The sequence below is a fragment of the Hemitrygon akajei genome, chromosome 7, assembly GCF_048418815.1.
Source record: "Hemitrygon akajei chromosome 7, sHemAka1.3, whole genome shotgun sequence".
NCBI lineage: Eukaryota > Metazoa > Chordata > Chondrichthyes > Myliobatiformes > Dasyatidae > Hemitrygon > Hemitrygon akajei.
This window is the reverse complement of record NC_133130.1, coordinates 65,007,953-65,026,457: the sequence shown is the minus strand read 5'-3', so window position 1 is coordinate 65,026,457 and position 18,505 is coordinate 65,007,953. Positions and strand designations below refer to the sequence as shown.

At 39.3% G+C, this 18,505-nt stretch overlaps 1 protein-coding gene across 4 annotated transcripts in view; it reads left to right on the top strand.

Annotated features, from left to right (window-relative positions):
- Nucleotides 1-18,505, top strand: part of bcl11aa (BCL11 transcription factor A a) — a 185,803-nt gene that overhangs the window by 142,024 nt on the left and 25,274 nt on the right. Inside the window, exon 4 of one of the 4 annotated variants that reach the window (XM_073051050.1) lies at nt 4,469-4,493. The exons of the other annotated variants lie outside the window; for them this stretch is intronic. Coding sequence (XP_072907151.1) covers nt 4,469-4,471 — 3 coding nt within the window. The 3' untranslated portion in view covers nt 4,472-4,493. Of the gene's footprint in view, nt 1-4,468; nt 4,494-18,505 lie in introns of those variants that run through there. 4 annotated transcript variants of the gene reach the window in all.

Sequence of the window (18,505 nt, the reverse complement as noted above, 5' to 3'; positions counted from 1 at the left end):
TCCATGCTTGTCTTTTTGAAATACTCATTTTCTGAGTGCCATGATAGCATTGCAGTTAGTGTGGGGCTATTACAGCTTGGCACATAGGAGTTCAATTCTGATGTCATCTGTTAGGAATCTATGTGTCCTCCTCGTGTAATGTGTGGGTTTTCATCGGGCCCTCTGGTTTCCTACCACAGTCCAAAGATGTACAGTTTAGTAGGTTAATTGTTCACTGTAAATTGTTCCGTGATTAGGCTAGGCTTAAATTGGGAGTTGCTGAATGGGATAGCTCGAAGGGGCAGACGATCCTATTCTGCATTGTGTCTCAAGAAATATAAATAAGTAAATATAGATCAATACACTCTTTAAATAGTAAACTAGGAGCAGAGTCTTAGCAACTCAAGTTTTGTAATTAATGCAACTTAGTAGACAGGTACAGAAATTAATTTAAAAGGTCATGGAATTTTAAATAATTTGGGAATTGCTCAGCAGAATCAGATAACGGCAGAGAGAGAGGCAGTGAACATTTCAGATTAATGAGTTTTGCCAAAACAGGACATAATTGGCTTTATCTCTAAAGGATCGAAATAGAAAAGGATGGAGTTATTGTTACAGGCACATAAAACTCTGATTTGACCCTATCTAGTGCTTTGCTCACTTGCAGCCTCGACACCCGAGGATGGATGTATTGGCTTGGCCTCAGTGGGGTTGGGGGGGGGGGGGGTTGCTGAAGCAGAGATTTGTTTGTATGGTTAGGGAAGGAATTGAGTCAAGATTCAAGAGATTAATGTTATATCTCTTTTGAATGTGGATCAGATTTAACTAAATTAAAGAGATGATTGTTTAAATATAGTGAAACTGTTTCCTGCGTTGCAGTAGTCCAAGTAAGGTTGGGTAAGCTTAAAATTGAACAAGGGCTGTAAAAATCTGGAACTACGTTTCAGTCCCTGACTGTAGCTCCCCTCCCCTGACTCTCCTCCCCTACATGCTCAAAATGTAAACATGCAGGCAGTTGAATATGGATTCTTTCTGTTGGACACGGTCAAAAGAGAGTGTAGTAATGACTAGAGTTGAGGTAGCAATCAGGTACGATCTAATTGAATGACAGAATTTGAAGCACTGAATGGCCTACCACTGTCCAGTATTCCTCTCTGTTCGTGATTCCAATTCTATTTTCGTAGCCGCAGCGAACACTCAAATCTCATCTCATGGCTCAGATTCTGCCTTCCCTAATATTAACTAAAATGTAGAATAACTCTTTTCATTCTTGTCACTTTTATCTTTACTACTAAAATTAGGAAAGACAGATATTTCAGCTCCCTGGTGACAAAAATCTGTTAATCTCTTCAAAGCAGTTAATGACTGCTGTGCAGTAAATGGAGGATCTTTAGACTGGAACTTCCTTTCTCTATGTAAATAAAATGATGAAAATAAATTTACTGCTGCGAAGTAGGTAATGGATGATGATCTGTGTATTAAATAGAAGCTGTTTGAAGCCTGAATTTCCCTTTAACGACACTTGTTCTAAACCACTTTTCATTAGTAATTAATGAAGCCTTTATTTAGGTACTTGATGCTGAGTAAAATAGAAATGATCTGTTGTAACTTCAACTAGAAAAATATCTTTATTGTGCTAACTATTTGACCTTCACTAAATTACGTTTCATGCACCTTGGCAACAGATAGTATACTGGAAGTTGCAAACAATGTGGCAGATGAATGCTTTATTGTACTAATGTTGCACGTTCAGTGGTAAATATTAAATATTGGGAAGGAATTAACTTTTAGTCACCAGCTCTGAACATGTGTGAGCATTTTAGTTATCAGTTGAACTCACTGGCACTTGTTCAATTTCATAGGGAAGCTGATTGTGTGGAGACAAACGTTAACAATGGCAGCGTTTGCACTCATGTTTAGTGGTGGGAACCGGAGGCTAATTTTTCTCCTATTCAGTTTTTGAGACACTGTGATTCTTTTTTCCTTTTCCAATGAACTAAATCAATTAAAACTCCAAATTAAAGGGAAGAAATCAAAACCTTTTCTGATCGGGTTAAATAGTCTATTTTGGCAAGTTGATTCACCAATGTGTTCACATGAATTTTCTGATCTGTACATTTTTTGGGTTGGAGTCCCTTTTTGTCTTCCAAGGACATGCATCATTCATTTCCAAGGAGGTAGATGGCTGACAGGTTTACCTCAGTGCATTTCTTGAGATGGCTGTGAGAGAATGATTTGTGGTGAGTTGTCTGTGTGATAGTTTTCCATCGGGGGCAACTCCAAGGTCTCAAATGTGTGACAGTGCTGGCTACTCAGTCCATATTGGGACTCCTGTTCTACACCCTGGACTACGATATAATGGGGCACTTGTCAAATGCACCGCCCACAGTCAGATCATTTCAGTCCATCTCATCCAAATGTTGGAAAATCTGCTAGAGAGAAGAAAATGTTCTAAACTGGCAAAATGTCACCAGCTGCTGGGACATATAAGTACAATTAATCTCAAAAAGGTTATTGAAAAAAGTATTAATTTCCCTCTGTAAGAAATAATCTAAACTTTTTTGATTACTTCAAACAGATTTTCCTTAATAGTGACCTATGCAAAAGTTTATAATACAACATCATGAGAAACAGGAATATACAGTTGGCCCCTTGAAGTTTAACCACTCATCTAATAAGATCTTGGCTGATCCAATCCTGGACTTAGCACTACTTTCCCCACTTTCATTCTCTTCAACTTCTTTGTAGACTTAATGTCTTTGAGTCTCTGCCTCTGGACTCCCAACTCCATAATTGTCTAGAGTAGAGGCGATATGACTCTCTGAGAAGAAACTTATCCTCATCTCAGACTTAAAGTTTGCCCCCTTGTTCCAGACACCTCTACTATGGGGGGGGGGGGGGAAGGGAACAACTTATTGATATCCATCCTGATAATCCTTCTTAGAATCATTTATGTTCATAATCTTCAATGATCATAGGCCCAGTCTTTTGTTTTACTTTAATACCTTTTTCCCAGAAATAGCCCAGTGAACCTGACCTGCACTACCTCCAATGCAAACACATTGTTCTATAAATATGGAGATGAAAACTATACACAGTCCTTCAGATAATGTCTCATCAGCATCCTACAAAATTGTTTCGTACGTTCCCTACCTTTACACCCCATACTCCTTGCAAGAAAGGCAAATAATCCATTAGCCTTCCCAATTACTTGACATATTTGCATGCCAGCTTTTTGTGTTTCCTGTACAAGAGCCCCAGACACTTTAAACTGCACCAATTTGTTGTCACACTCCATTTCTATAATAACTTGTTTTTAATTCTTCCGAAGTGAATACTGTTACTTTATTCCAGATTATATTATATCTGCCGGCTTCTTGCCCCACTCACTTATCTGGTCTATATCCTTTTGCAGACTCTTTGTGTCCTCCTAACAACTTGCTAACCTACCAGCAGATTTGGCTGCAGTACCCTTGGTCTCTTCATCCAAATCATCAGAAAAGGTTAAATAATTCAGGATCCAGCACTTATCCGTCAGTAACTGATCGCCAATCCAAAAATCCCATTTCAAAAAGTTAGTTAAGGGAAAACTCTGCAAACAGGTATTTAAAAAGAATGATAAGCTAAATTATATAAACATTATTACAATCTACAGACAGTAAAGTGGTATTATCTTCACTCATCCATATGGTCAATATTGTGATTCTGTTGTTTATTTGACCTAGATAAAAATTAGAGAACTTTGTTGTACAACAAACCTTCCCTTACTCAATGGCATCTTTTAAAAAGCTTTTTTCAAAATGTTGTTTGCTTTGCAATACTGTGCTGCTTTTACTTCACATCAATGCTCTCATAGCATTAATACTGCAGTAGAGAATGGCATGGCTATAAATTGTACATAGAGCTTCCATTATGCATTTGCTCGTACAAAGAGTGCATTTTTATATCAGGAAGAAATTTTTGCATGGTGCTTGTAAATGATGCAAATTTTGAATTTCTGATTAATGTTTACTTAAATTTAACTATAGTAATACTTTGATGTTGAGATGTAAGACTCAACAAATTTCCTTTTATTTAACAAAATGTTTAAATGACACACAAGCAGTAGGGGGATTAATAACACAATGCAGTCACATTTGTTCCATAACAAATTGGGTTTGGTAATGAAGTGCTGCTGGCCTATCCTGGGTACTTTATACGTTAAAAGTGTAAAATTATTGCGGCTGGGATGATATGGGAGGGGGCGGAGGGGGGTGAGATTGAGTTTCTGAAAACACGCAATTTTTATTCCTGTTGTTAATTTTGAATCCAAAGCCTAGATCATTTCCAAGTACAAATGGTGTTTTCCCTTCTTTACAATTCTTCCTTGTCTTTCTTTGCTGCTCTTTGTTTGTGTTGATTTTAAAAACTATTCACGTTACTTGAAGTTGTGTCTTTTTAACCTCTTCTTTCAATTTTTCTCTTCTTTCCCTTCATCTCCGGGAGGCAGTGACTCACAGTGGATACGGATCAATGAATGTTGGCAGCTCTGCAATACCTCGTCTGTGTGGCCATTCTTCATGTGTGAGCCCAGACAGTGAGTGCTGGTAGGCTGTTTGACTGTGGGAGCATCACAGCCGAGCCTGATCCAACCGCCATTTATCCCATGGTTGTATCAAGGGTGCTGGCTAGCGATCAGGAGTAGAAATCCTGGGCGAATTTCTCTCCTCCTCCTTAGCCTGGTATACTTTCAGCACTTTCAGAGGCTCGGTTCTAGGCCTTGCTGAAAGCAGCTCCTCCAGTCTAGAAAAAAGATTTGATCATGGGACTGAACTGCCTAAATAGTATACAGTCGTGCTTATTTGTCCACTGGTATATTCAGTCAGAAGGAGTGGGTTGGGATGAACAGACCAGAATGTGAAGAAAAAAAAGAGATGGTTCTGTTCTCCCCCTCTAATAGTTCACACAACACACTAATGGGATGGCCCATCGACAGGGACTAATAGGATTAACAATTTCACATTTTAATTGATCATCTTTTACCAATGTGATGAAGTGCCTCATTGTGCATCATTGTTGATTGTGTGGTATGCAACATAATCACAGAAGATCTGTGTGGACACCCTGCAGTGAATGTGTCCTATCTGAGATGAAATGTGATTCCTCAGATAGATAAGAATCAGGAATTCTCTGTTTCTGTTGGAAAGAATGTGATTTGCAGAAAATGTGTTATTCCATTTACAGGGATACAAGATTTCTTATACCAGAAAAGAAACTATATTATTCGTAAAAATCTCTTTGTGAGAGCTATTTTAGTTCTATATTATTAGTTCAGTAAAATGCATTAGAATGTCAGTACTCAAAATCCCCATTTTTTAGATGGAAAGAATCGGTTTTCAGGTTGCAAATTGTATTGGATCAAAAAACTCCATAGAATTACAAATAACAGCAGGAGTGTTACCTCAAGGGTTAAGAGAGTGTCTCCTTGAGCCTGAGATGTGAGAATCAATTCTGCCTTCATGCATCAAAATGAAAAGATTGATTTGTAATAAGCAACTGGTCAGTTTATATTTTAGATACAAGCTTATTTGTCAAGAAAGCTAAAAACCAGATTAAATTCTAAAATGCAGCACTATTGCCAGCCAACATAATTTAATTTTGATGATCACAATGGATCCTTTGGCCTATGTTCTCTTGCTAATGGAGATACAATCTCTGAGTGATTAGTATAGTGTATTGTACAATTCCTAGGTAGAAAAGGAATGAATTGCAATTAACTTTTATTACTTTGTGTCATCAGTCCTTGGGCTCTTTATTGCCCGAATAAACTCAGATATCTGTTTGTCCTGAGTGCACTTTCTGTGAAGTGGGTAACAAAACAATACCACGAACTGAACCAGATCTATTTTTCAGAAGCAATCCAAACTTTTTTATAATGATCTCTTATATATTGTGGTCCCTAATTGCTGGATGAAACCAGGTTTCAGTTACCAGAAATTGAAACTTTAGTATAATTATTTACTTCATATTTCTAATTGTATTGATACATCTTTTGAACAGTTTATGTTTGTACAGCACATACTTTCAGGTGTTCAAATAATGCCTTGAGCTACTTGTCCAGGACCAAAGTATCAGTATAAATTGATATGTGGACACATTGCTGCTTCAAGGCCAAAAGGCCTGGTTGTGACATCCCTAAATTAGTGACGTCAGTGTAATATTATACATAGCTCAGTGGAAATAGATACAGTTTGGACTGAACTACTTTACCTTGTCTAAGCTCGTAACTAGACAAGCTTTTGACCTTACCTCTGGGGGAAAAAGCCTCAGCACTAATATCCTAGTTCTACATCACCATGGAATTTTATCTATTATGGGTCAGAAAAAAGTACGGCTTTCTGCTGAAACAAACAGAAATTAGCTGATGTGACAGAAACACACAAGTTCAGAAAAAAAGTTTCACTGAACACTAGAGATTTTCCTCATAGTTGATTTACAGTGCTTTTAAACATACAGGATCTCTAAGTAAGAGGAAGCAATTAATAGTTGTATCTCTTGATCAGATTTTCACACTCCTTGGCCTAAAGATAATAAGAGATTCTTTATTAAGTAAGATTGAGAGGAAATGATTGCCACAATGCTAACATAGAGTTTGAGGGATAGATGGTATTACCTCAGTTGAATAGTTTTGATAATGAGTGGCTGATCCACAGTGCCCATAAGCCATGTTGGACATCTTGTCTTCTGCTTCATTCACTTCATTTCCACTAGCTTCTGTTTAGAGAGTTCTAATTTATATTCTTCTGTAGTGATGGTTTGATAATGCCTTTCTATTGTTATTTCCTTGAGATGAACAAACCTCTGGACAATTTACTTGTTAAAGTGAAGTTGTATTGCTGTTTGGTCAGGATAAAAAAATAAATATCTTTGGGGCAATAATGTTTTGGGCATGTACCATCCAGGATATTTATTCTGTTTGAGTAATATACTAATGGCTGTTGACTTCCTGAAGACTAGATCTTTGTATTAAGTGGAAGATGGAGTCCATACCCTATTCTGTGTTTTATTCAGTGCACTGTGAATAGCAATGACCCCACTGTAATTCAAATCATTTATTGTACTTTTTGAATAGTACATTTGAAAGACTCTGTATTTGATCGTAGAGATAGTTGATGATGAAGTAGCTGGATCTTTATGAACTTTATTGATTGCTCTTGCTTTTTCTCTATCGGTCCCAAGCTTTTTACTTGTGTTATGTCTTGTCCTTTCCAACTTCAGATCTGACCTTTGGTTTTTGTTCATTGGTTTTGGCTAAGTGGAATTGTTATAGCTTTAAATCTTAATATCCATGACTTACCTTCTCCTATATTTGGTAAAGAATCTGTTGAATATTGGCTGCCTCATCTTGTTTGCAGATATGTGTCAATCAGTCTCATGATGACTAATGGGAAATGTTATTCAATTGATGCTCCTTACCCAATAATCCATGTGCGTTCAACACCATTAATTCTGGGGTAAATCTAAGTTTCATGTTGCCGGCATGGACATTTCAAAGTCAGAGCAATTTTGTTAAGGGTGTCCTTCCAAGCTCATTAGATAAGGCCGTCGTGTGATAGTCAGAAACCAATCCTTTCAAAGCCACCTTCTGTAAACACACAGGCATATAAAATTGATCATTAAATTAATGTTGAGTGGTGTATGAAACTCTAAAATTTATGAACCAATTTACCACTGCCTCATGAACAAGACTTAAAATTGCCATATTTAAGAGATTCAACATTTTATTTTGAAAATAATGGCAAATGGCTACTGCCCCCAATTTCTCCACAGGTTCCAAACATGCACCTTTTCACTATTTTTATTTGTGGACAAACCCCAGATTAATTTTCAAGCCCATTTTGAACATCCTACGTCAGTCAGCTTATCAATCTAATCAATCTTTTTCTGCTCCAGGGGTTCCTAAGCTTGATTAATGGCATTGGTCCATGGCATAAAAAAAAGTTTGGAACCCCTGCACTACTCTTTCAGCCTGCTTCCATTGCTGCTATTGGTTCTTTTGTAATCCAATTTTAGATCACTAGAACAATATGTATGGAGATAGACTTAAGATTGAAGTTGAGAGGAACTGTCCCTGTCATGTTGGCCTGATGGTGTGAGTTATATTTTGGTTGTTCTTGCAACAGATGTCACTGTTGTGCAGAACTTGCAACCTGCAAAGTCTTTTTTTTGGCAGGAGACTGTAATACTACCTGTGTATATGGCTGCTAATCAGTTGGTGGACATAGCCAATTGGGTTATAATGAAAGGTGAACACTGTGGTGTGACTTGGTTCTTGTACTGGCATGATATATAGAGTTTAAGTACATACAGCGTTACACCAAGACAGACGTTCACAGACTTGTGTTGTCGTTGTCGTTGCCTGTATCAGAACCACTTTCGGAGATGAGGGTCCTTGTTGCAAAAGGCAGTATCTCAGTAGAACAAAGCTGACCCTAACTTAAGATTATAAGACATAGGAGCAGAATGAGGCCATTTGGCCCATCAAGTCTGCTCTGCCGTTCAATCATGGCTGATCCTTTTCTCCCCTCCTCAGCTCCACTCCCCAGCCTTCTCCCCATGACCTTTGATGCTGTGTCCAATCAAGAACCTATCAAGCTCTGCCTTAAATACTCCTGGCCTGGCCTGGCCTCCACAGCTGCCAGTGGTAATAAGTTCTAGAAATTCTCCACCCTCTGACTAAAGAAATTTCTCTGCATCTCTGTTTTAAATGGACGCCCCTCTATCCTGAGGCTGTGCCCTCTTAAACTAGACTCCCCCACCACGGGAAATATCTTTTCCACATCTACTTTGTCTAGGCCTTTCAACATTCAAAAGCATTCGATGAGATCCCCCCTCATCCTTCTAAATTCCAGCGAGTACAGACCCAGAGCCATCAAACATTCCTCATATGATAACCCTTTCATTCCTGGAATCATCCTTGTGAGCCTCCTCTGAACCCGCTCCAATGCCAGCACATCTTTTCTAAGATGAGGGGCCCAAAAGTGTTCACAATACTCAAGGTGAGGCCTCACCTGTACCTTATAAAGCATCAGCATCACATCCCTGGTATAGTATTCTAGACCTTACTCAGTTTGTTTTTCTGTCATGTGGAAATCCACTGGTAAATCTACTGAATTATAAAAGAAGACTCCAGTGGCAGAACCAGCTTCCCATGAAGGGTTCGAGGTGGGTTATGGGATGAGTATTACTCTAGCAAGTAGGTACATCTGCACGTTTGGGCTGTTGTGAGAAACCCAACAAACTGATTTGCCTCCCCCTGCCCCCCCATCTTGCCCTCCTTTTGGTACTGGCTCTGCTTGTGATGTAAACCAGCTGGAAGAGAAAGGAAAATTAGTTTTGTAGTATGTTTAGAATTTCTGAATAAATATTCACTCCAAACCTTAACCAGACTTCCTTGTACCTCTTGTTGCTGCAGTCACAGTATGATCTGTGCCGTATCGGTGCAAGGACAGGAAAATAACATGGAGGGAATTAGAATGCAGTTTTACTTCAGTGTTGAAGTGTGCTCTCTAGGCCCCCTACTTTTTCCTGTTGCAGCTTCCAACCACTCCCCTCTCCCCTGCCAGAAGTAATTTTGGAAATTCAAGCAGCAAGTAAATGAACAATGGAATCTTCAGACAAATCTTTGCACATGTGTACAATTCATGATGTCTGTCACTATCAAGTTCATGGCAAAATGGATTCCAGAATTGGCCCCAAGGTGTATAAAAATTGACATTAATTGCAATATTTGCATTGTGTGACTGCAGCAAACTGGAGGGCAAGGGACGAATGAATAGAGATGTGCTATGTTCGGGGATGTTGCACACTTTTTGTAAATACACGTTTTATGAATCCTTTCTCTCCTCCCATTAACCTCCACCTCTAACCCTAGGAGTGCTTTGTAATAGAACTGACCTTGTTTTACTTCAAAGACGCAAATAACGAGGAATTAGATCACTTTATCCTACTCTGTCATAAACCCTAAGGAGACAAGTAGTTAAAGTGTCCCAGGTAATTTAGTATTTGTGTTGTCCGATTTTTAACCAGTATTTTCTGGGTGAATTGTTCGTTCATCTGTGATATCACAAGAGACAAAGCATGAGACTAATTGATGGGATGAAGGGCTGACAAATCCACTTGAACCTGAACGCTTGGATTTTAGGACTGTAGGAGAAATGGCTGCAGAGATAGTGCACTCATTGTCATCTTGCAAAACTCTCCTTGTTGTGAAAATTTTATAGTGGACAGGGAAGCAGCAGATGTAACAAACACAGTTATTCATGAAAAAAGAAAAAGGGAAAACAGGAAACTGCAAGCAAACTAATCTGATATGAGTTGTCAGGTAATTGCTGAAATCCTGTAAGGAACTGATAACAGACCACCCAGAAAAGCATAACATGATTAGGCTAAGTCAATATACTTTTATGAAAGTGGAATGATGTTTAATACATAACCCAGGCCACCTTAACTACCTGTCTCTCTCTTGGGTTTGTGACTGGTTGAGGTTAAGTTGGATCATTGTTTGTGTCTTTGAAGTAATTATTATTCTTTGCTAGCTGAGTTACGGTTACCAGTAGTTGTAGGGTATTCTTAGTTTTCCAAAAGGCATTCAATAAGGCACACATAAGGTTTATAGGATTGGGAGCAACTGGTTGCTATGAAATAAGTTTTGTTAATAGACAGTAGCCAAACGTTTGGATAAATAGTTTAGAATGCTGTAATAAATGAAATGCCTTAGGAGTCAACTATTTACAATCTATTAACATTTGCAAAGATAGGTGGTAAATGTTAAAGGCATAAACACAAGAGATCCTGCAGATGCTGGAAATCCAGAGTAGCACACACGAAAGTGCTGGAGGAACTCAGCAGGTCAGGCAGCATCTATAGAGAGGAATGAATGGTCAATGTTTTGGACCGAGACCCTTCAGGATTGAATGAGTGGGCAAAAGGTGGCTGTGTAGCTTTATTTGGAGGCACATAATCATTAGATTTCCATGAATATCAGGCAAAACAGAGAATAGAGTCAAAATGTTTAGATCAAAATTAAACTTCTGGCTGTTAATTTTATATAAGGTTTTAAATGTTTTCTTTAAGAATGCATCTTATTAAATTCAAATATATTTTCTTTGGAAACAAATCAATAATAACAACAGTACCAGGTCAAAGGCAGGCATGGGTCATGGGCCACAAATTCCCATAAAGCTAGTTAATTACTGCACAACTATATGGTTTTACTACTTGCCTAAAAATGCTGTGTATCAAAAACATAGCAAAATAGCCTTGGCCTTCTGCGGTTAAACATTATCAGCTAGTCTGAGGAGATAGTCCATCTTTAGGGAGTCTAAACAGTCTGGTAAGTGTGAAATAATATGTTCCTTGATAAGAATCTGCCCATAAACATGTATTTTCAAATAATGCTTCACAATGTCTTGTTTACTCAGCTTGCTTTATTAGAAACTTAAAAAAAATATAAATTCTCTGAATATCCCCTGCCAGTGTTACTGATGTCCATGACAGTATTTCTGAAAGTGAATCCAAATTTCATGCAAGGTCTTAATTTGATGTCGGCATCACCGAAGGTTGTATTCATCTCTGATGAGGACAGCAGAGTGGCAGAATGAATGTCAGAACCACAGTTTAAGTTCATTCTTCAAGAAAAACTACCATAGGTCTAAATTGTAGGATGCTCTTCATTGACCAATTAACCCTCAACAGGTCCTCAATTGGGCACTTTCTACAGAATGTCGTGCATAAAAGCTCAAGATATGCAGACATTTTTTCATATCATTAACAGCATACAGCTAGGCTATTTAGATTTAGAGATGCATGGTAACAGGCCCTTCCAGTATGATGAGCCTTCACCACCCAGTTATACCCATGTGGCCAATTAACCTACTAACCCGTACATTTTTGGAATGTGGGAGCAACCTACAAACTCCTTGTAGACAGCAGTGGAATTGCGCCTTCATTCGCTGGTGATGTAATAGCATTATGCTGACTGCTATACTACTGTGCCACTCCGTACTGAGCATAGCATTTGGAAAGCCTTTCTACCTTTCATTCCCAAACAAAGCCAAAAACTATCCTCTGTGTTCCTGAGCAATTTTGCTATTAAGCGCTCTCAAGTCCTCAGAAGCTCTTTAAATTAGGATTCTCGATAGATGCCACTAACTTTCCAGTGGCTAAGGTGGCCACGGATTGAACATCCCTTGTAGCTATTCTTCCTATGCTGGCTCCTCTTAGAGCTTCCCAAGCTTCGGAAACAGATTCTGCAATGATATGATACGTTGATTAAACAGAATTCTCACTCTGTCCTGTAGCAGTGAATAATATTTGTGCTTGTGAGTGATTATGCAATTGGGACTAGAGTATTTATTACTGTCACATGTATGAAGACACAGTGCAAAGCTTGTCTTGCATACTGTTCATACAGATCATATCATTACATAGTGTATTGAGGTACAGTGGCAATGCAGAATGAAGTGTACCAACTACAGAGAGAGTGCGGTGCAGGTAAACAACAAGGGGCAAGGTCATAACGAGGTAGTTTGTGAGGTCTAGACTCCATTTATCATACTAGGGAACCATTTAATATCATACTCTATCATAATGAAGAATAAAGAGCTCTTAATTTTTATTTGGACATTTGCCATTCACTATTTCAGGTTATAGAAAAGGTGACTATATCCGTATATATTTCTTACATTTCCGTGTTTTGAAGCAAGCCTTCCACTGAGCTTGGATCAGTTTCTTCCAGCATGGTTTGCATTGTTGCCTTACTACTGAAAGACAGGCCCCCTGCACCCTGGTGTTGTCTGCACAGTGTAAAGCCTCTGACAGCGTAAATAGCCAGCTGTACTGACCACCGGGCTTTGACACTCAATGAGGTCCTACCCATAGGCTCACCAGCTGTCAAAACTGTCACTGACATTGTAAAAGGCTTTCAAAAACATTCAAAAGCTACTTGAGAATTAGTTAAAAATCAGAATAACATTTAAAAATGTAAAAAAAAATAAAATCCTAAAAATAAACCTTTGAATAGAATTTGAAACAATTAACAACATACTAACTGTAGTAAATCAAATAAAAAGGTCTATTTACTCATCTCTCAGTAGTCACTCTTTTTGATTTAACCTGGTACGGACTTGGTGAGCAGATAGCCCAGCCGCAGAGTTGGCTAGTCTGTGTAATGTTGGACTCCATGTAAAGCGCAGTAGTGAAGTTCAAGCTCAGTTGGTGACACAGGCAGTGTGGATTAATCTACAGCAGCAGTAGAATTTGGGAATTTAGTGGAGAGATGTGGCTAAGTCCAAAAGAAATGCTGGTGTCTGGGTGCCAGATCTGCCCCATTTTGTTATTTGATTTGGTGTTGCTTCCCCTGTAAATAGTATGTTTCAAACTCGGGTTCACGTGCAGTGTCGTATCGTTCCACAGATCGCAAGTAAATGCTCCTTGTTGCAAAGTCATCGGTATCTGGAATGGACAAGTGTGTGCATTGCATTTAACAGAGTGATTCTGTTGACGAATGTGAGCATCCATGTTCTTTATGTGCGCTCGGACGAATGAGCACATTTGAAACGATGTTGAAAGCAACATCTTGTGCATATTGAGCTACATACACAAAATGCTGGAGGAATTCAGCAGATCAAGCAGCATCTATGGAGAGGAATAAATAGTTGGCATTAAGGGCCAAGACCTTTCATTAGGACTGATAAAGTGACACTTCACCTGTGAGTCTGTTGGGGTCACCTATTGAATCCTAAGCTCCTGGAGCAGCCTGTTCAGCATTGGTGAGATTGGGGCTACTGGTTTGTCGAGCATTTTCACTCTGTCCACCACAAAAGGCAGGGTCTCCTAGTGGCTACCCATTTCAATTCAACTTCTATTCCCATATTGACATGTCTGCCCATTGCCTTCTCTACTGCTATGACGAAATGGAACTCAGGAACAAGACCTCATTTTCTGTCTGGTAGTCTCCAACCTGATGGCATGAACATGGATTCATCCAACTTTTGGTTATCACTCCACCTTCCCTCCTTCTCTCTTTCTGTGTTCCCCATTCTGGTTACCCGCTCTCCACTTAACTGTCCATCACTTCCCTTTAGTTCCCCTCCTCCCCTTTCTTCCATGGTCCACTATCCTCTCCTTTTATATTCCTTCTTCAACCTTTTACCTGTTTCACCTATCACCATCCCCCCCACCCCCAATTTTTACTTCATCCCATCCTCCTCCACCCACCCCTCATCTGGTCTTACTTATCACCTACAGCTTGTACTCCTTCCCCATCTCCCACTTCTTATTCTGGCTTCTGCCTTCTTTCTTTCCAGCCCTGATAAAGGGTCTTGGCCTGAACCATTGACTGTTTATTCCCTTCCATAAATGCTGCCTGACTTGCTGAGCTCCTCCAACGTTTTGTGTGTTTTGCTCAAATGTTCCAGCATTTGCAGTTTCTTGTGTTTCTGTGCATGTTCGCAGTTTGGCTCTCCAGTGTACATGAATCTCACCAGTTTTACTCTGATATTTCGGTCAACCACCCATTCTTCACTGGTAGTAACTTTGAGGTCATTCAAAATTGTGACCAATTATCCTTTTACATTCCATGTCTGGTCTACAGCTGTCCATCCAGATTCTTTACAAGCACTTGGGAATACCAGCTGCAACGTTGTATTCACAATAATAGTGGAGACCAGCAACAGATTGAAATCAAGGGGCTCTCAAGGATTGCAGCCATATTGAGTTAAAAAAAATCTATGGATTGTTGGAAATTACCTGAGTTTGCAGGTATTTCCCCTAAGAAAGGAGAATGCTTGATAAATAGGAAGCAGTTATGACTTATTGTTCCTGGTTCTGTCCACAGTGCTCTCCATTTTGAGTTGGCATGCCAGACAATACGTAAGGTACTTCAGAACAAATGAGGCCCCTTGAACCTGGCCCTCAATGCCAGCTGGACACCAGGGTGACTCAGCTCCTTAATAAGCTTTGCTGTGACCTGGAACATCGTCCAGCAGGCCATCAGTGTCCCAATCAACCCTCCTGCTGCCTGGACTGTTCCTGAAGTGAACAGCAGGATATTTAAGAGCAGGTCTCTGAGTTGTAGCTATGTTCCAAAGCCTGGTAATTATGTGGGGCCTGTCCATGTTAGCAGGAGTAGAGAATAAGATGAAAGAGGAGAAGGTAGATGATCATGAGAGAAAGGGAAGGAGGGAGGAGGCTGGGAAGTTGGGTGAGGTGGTGGTGGATGGAATTTAATACAGACAAGTGTGAGGTAATACACTTTGCAAGGTTTTGATAGGATATGGTAGGTAGGGACCTTGGGAGCATTGATGTATAGGAGGACCTTGGGGTCAAAGTCCATAGGCCCACAAAAATGGAGATGGGTGAAAAGGATAATGAAGAAGACATTTGGTATAGTTTCTTTCATAGGCTGAGGCATTGATATAAGAGTTGGGTGGCAACGTTGCAACGGGTTTGACTGCACTTAGAGTATTGTGTACAACTCTGGTCACCACACTATAGGAAGATGTGGCAGCAGGAGAGAGAGTCCAGATGAAATTTACCGGGAATGGATAGGCAAGTTTATTCTCACTGGAATGTAAAATGCTGTTTGATGGCCTTGTAGCGGTTTATAAAGCTATGAGGGACATAGGTAGTCAGAATCTTTAAAAGCTAATTGGACAGGTACTCAGACAGGAAAGCTGTAGAAGAATATCGACCTAATGAAGCAAATGGGATTAGCATCACAGTTGGCATGGATGAAGTGGACTGAAGGGCTGTTTCTTATCTGCACAACTCTCTGATTCTATCAAGCTTTGTCAGGAGATGTATTCTGATAGCAATCCTCTCGTCACAAACATAATTAAGATTTCGATTCAGAGAACACTCATAGGACAACCTGTTTTCATCACATGAGCTAGACTTGGACTTGGTCCATCACCTATCGTTCATAATTCTCCCCTCCAAAACCACCAATATTGCTACTCCCTTCCCTGACATCTGTTTTTCCCACCTCCTCTGACCCACCAATCACCTCCCCACCTCACCACCCTCCATTTCAAATCAACAACTCCATGATGGAGGCTTCAACCCTACCACCTCCCCACAAGGCACAATTTCTAGTCAGTTAAATGTGCCCTACACCTCCAATGCAGCTTCTCTTTTCCCCAACCCTCTGAGTGCTTGGTATTGCTTACTCCCTGACCGTCTCTCCTGCCCCATAGACGCAATATTTTTAACAAGACAAGTTTCACTATTTGCACAACAAACACAAAATGGTGGAGAAACTCACCAGGCTAGGCAGCATCTATGGAAAGGAATAAACAGTCAACGTTTCAGGCCGAAACCCTTCATCAGGACTGGTTTCACAACATGGTTCTGTTGCTTTGGTACTTCTTGAGACTTTATACCTGTGTCCTGATGCTATACATCACTTTGATGCTTCTACCTGGCACTTTGTCAGCCCTTGTCCAGAACTGGAGACAATGATTCCAATATCTTCAAAAAAGTGGATCTCTGCCACTGCCAGAACAAAGGAAGTAGGTTAGTTGATGTTTTGAAATGTAACTGAGAGTGAGAGAAATATACCTTCACATTTCACTCTGGTTTTGTGACATGAAGATGTGTTTGTAGAAAGAATGATGGATGAACAGAGATACAGGAGTGACAATAGAAGATATTCCCAAGGTGCATGTGAGGGAGAGAGAAAAAAATGTACCATAAAATAAGGAAAAGAAGTCGGAAATAATTCAGGAAACTACAAGCAATAAAACAGGAAGAGGATGATGGGAGCAGTTAAAATATTTTTGCTTTCATTGACCAGTGCATTTTAAATATCACAACAAAAGTTACGTAATTTATTATCAATTTTAGTTAAAATGGTTGCGTTGTTGGCAAGAGCCTTATTTAAAGGTATAGCATTGTCATCTGTCGCCTGAAAAGATTTGTTGTTGTTGCCTTGTATTCAAGCTTGATGACAACCATGTAGTTTTAATAAGAAACATCAGATATTTTTGAATAGTTTCAATGATCTGATGTAGTTTATTCATGGATTTTGTGATACGAATTTCAAAGATTTCCTCTGGTTTTCTGGATAGCTGTAAAATAAAGATTTAAGTGCTTAAACTGACAGTAACTTGAATGTAGTTAAATTCAAAAGGATTAAAAGCAATAATAGTCCTTTAAGTTTTCCTAGATTTAGAAAAAGAACCACAGAACTAACAAAATGAAAGTAGAATGTGGCTTTTTCAATCCAGCAGAACTTCAAAGACTGTAAAATTAATTTTCCATCAGTCATTTATAATGCATATTTGACTAGATTTTAAGCACGTTTTAATGCTATCAAGCACTTTGATGTCGGTCCAGTGAAACACAAAACTCAACTGCATCTAAAACTGCTTATACTGAAACACCAGTCTCAGGAAGTGTCTTTTAAACGCTTATGAACCCATTTTTTTCCCTTGGCATCCCTGTTCTCTTGTGGTTGCTTTCACGCACACACATATATAAATGACATATATTGCTGCCCTTACTCAGGACCCAACTGTTTGTCAAATATACAAGGTTAAAGTCTACAGATAGTTGGTCCTGGAATGCAAGGTGTGGACAGCTGAGATAAGCAAGTGGCTGAACACTGATGTGTTTTGTCTGCTTTTTGACCATTTTAAAGGATGAAAGGTCAGCTGTTAGTCTGAAAAGGGGTTGTGGGAGGGGAAGTGATCTGGTCTTCTTAAATACAGTATTCAATCTCCAAGTGCCCTTCAGGCTTTGTGAACTATTTAAAGATTAGGGGAGTTTTTTCCCCTAGGAACTAAGCCTGTCTAATAATGTTTTATTGCGTGGTTTGGTTTTGTTATGTGTTTTTTTTAAAGGGGAGGGTACAAAGGTGAAGTTCATCTAACATATGCATTTACTGGTCTGGAGACCGAAGGTTAGCTGGCACAGACAGCATTAGGAAGTCAAAGTAAACTATACTGAGCTTACTATTGTGTGATTTAACCTTTAGCCTATCAGAAAACAGTAAATACACTGTGGAAAACTGTTGTAGCAAGCCCCGGCCATGGGGAGCATTACTGCAAAGCTTGATTGTAAGTTATTTAAGCTGTTGTGCCAGTAAGTCATGAATGGATTACAGACGTTGTTCAGACATGCATATAAGTTTACACAGAACAATATTTTTATGCCTCTCAATTAAAATTTTGTTTTTAATTGAGTCCTGATGAAAGAAGCCAGCCCAAAATGTCGACTGTACTCTTTTCCATAGATGCTGCCTGGCCTGCTGAATTCCTCCAACATTCTGTATGTGTAGCTAAAATTTTGTCTTCTAGGTACTGTGGATGGGATGCCACTATATCAAATAGCTCTGACCACCAGATAGATTTTAATTAGAAAATGATGAACTGTTATCCAAGTAAGAAGGACAAAGGACTAAGGTGGTTTATCAAAATAACATATGTGACATAGTCACAATCTTAATAAGGGCACCTAGAAGTTGCTTAAGTACTAAATTATG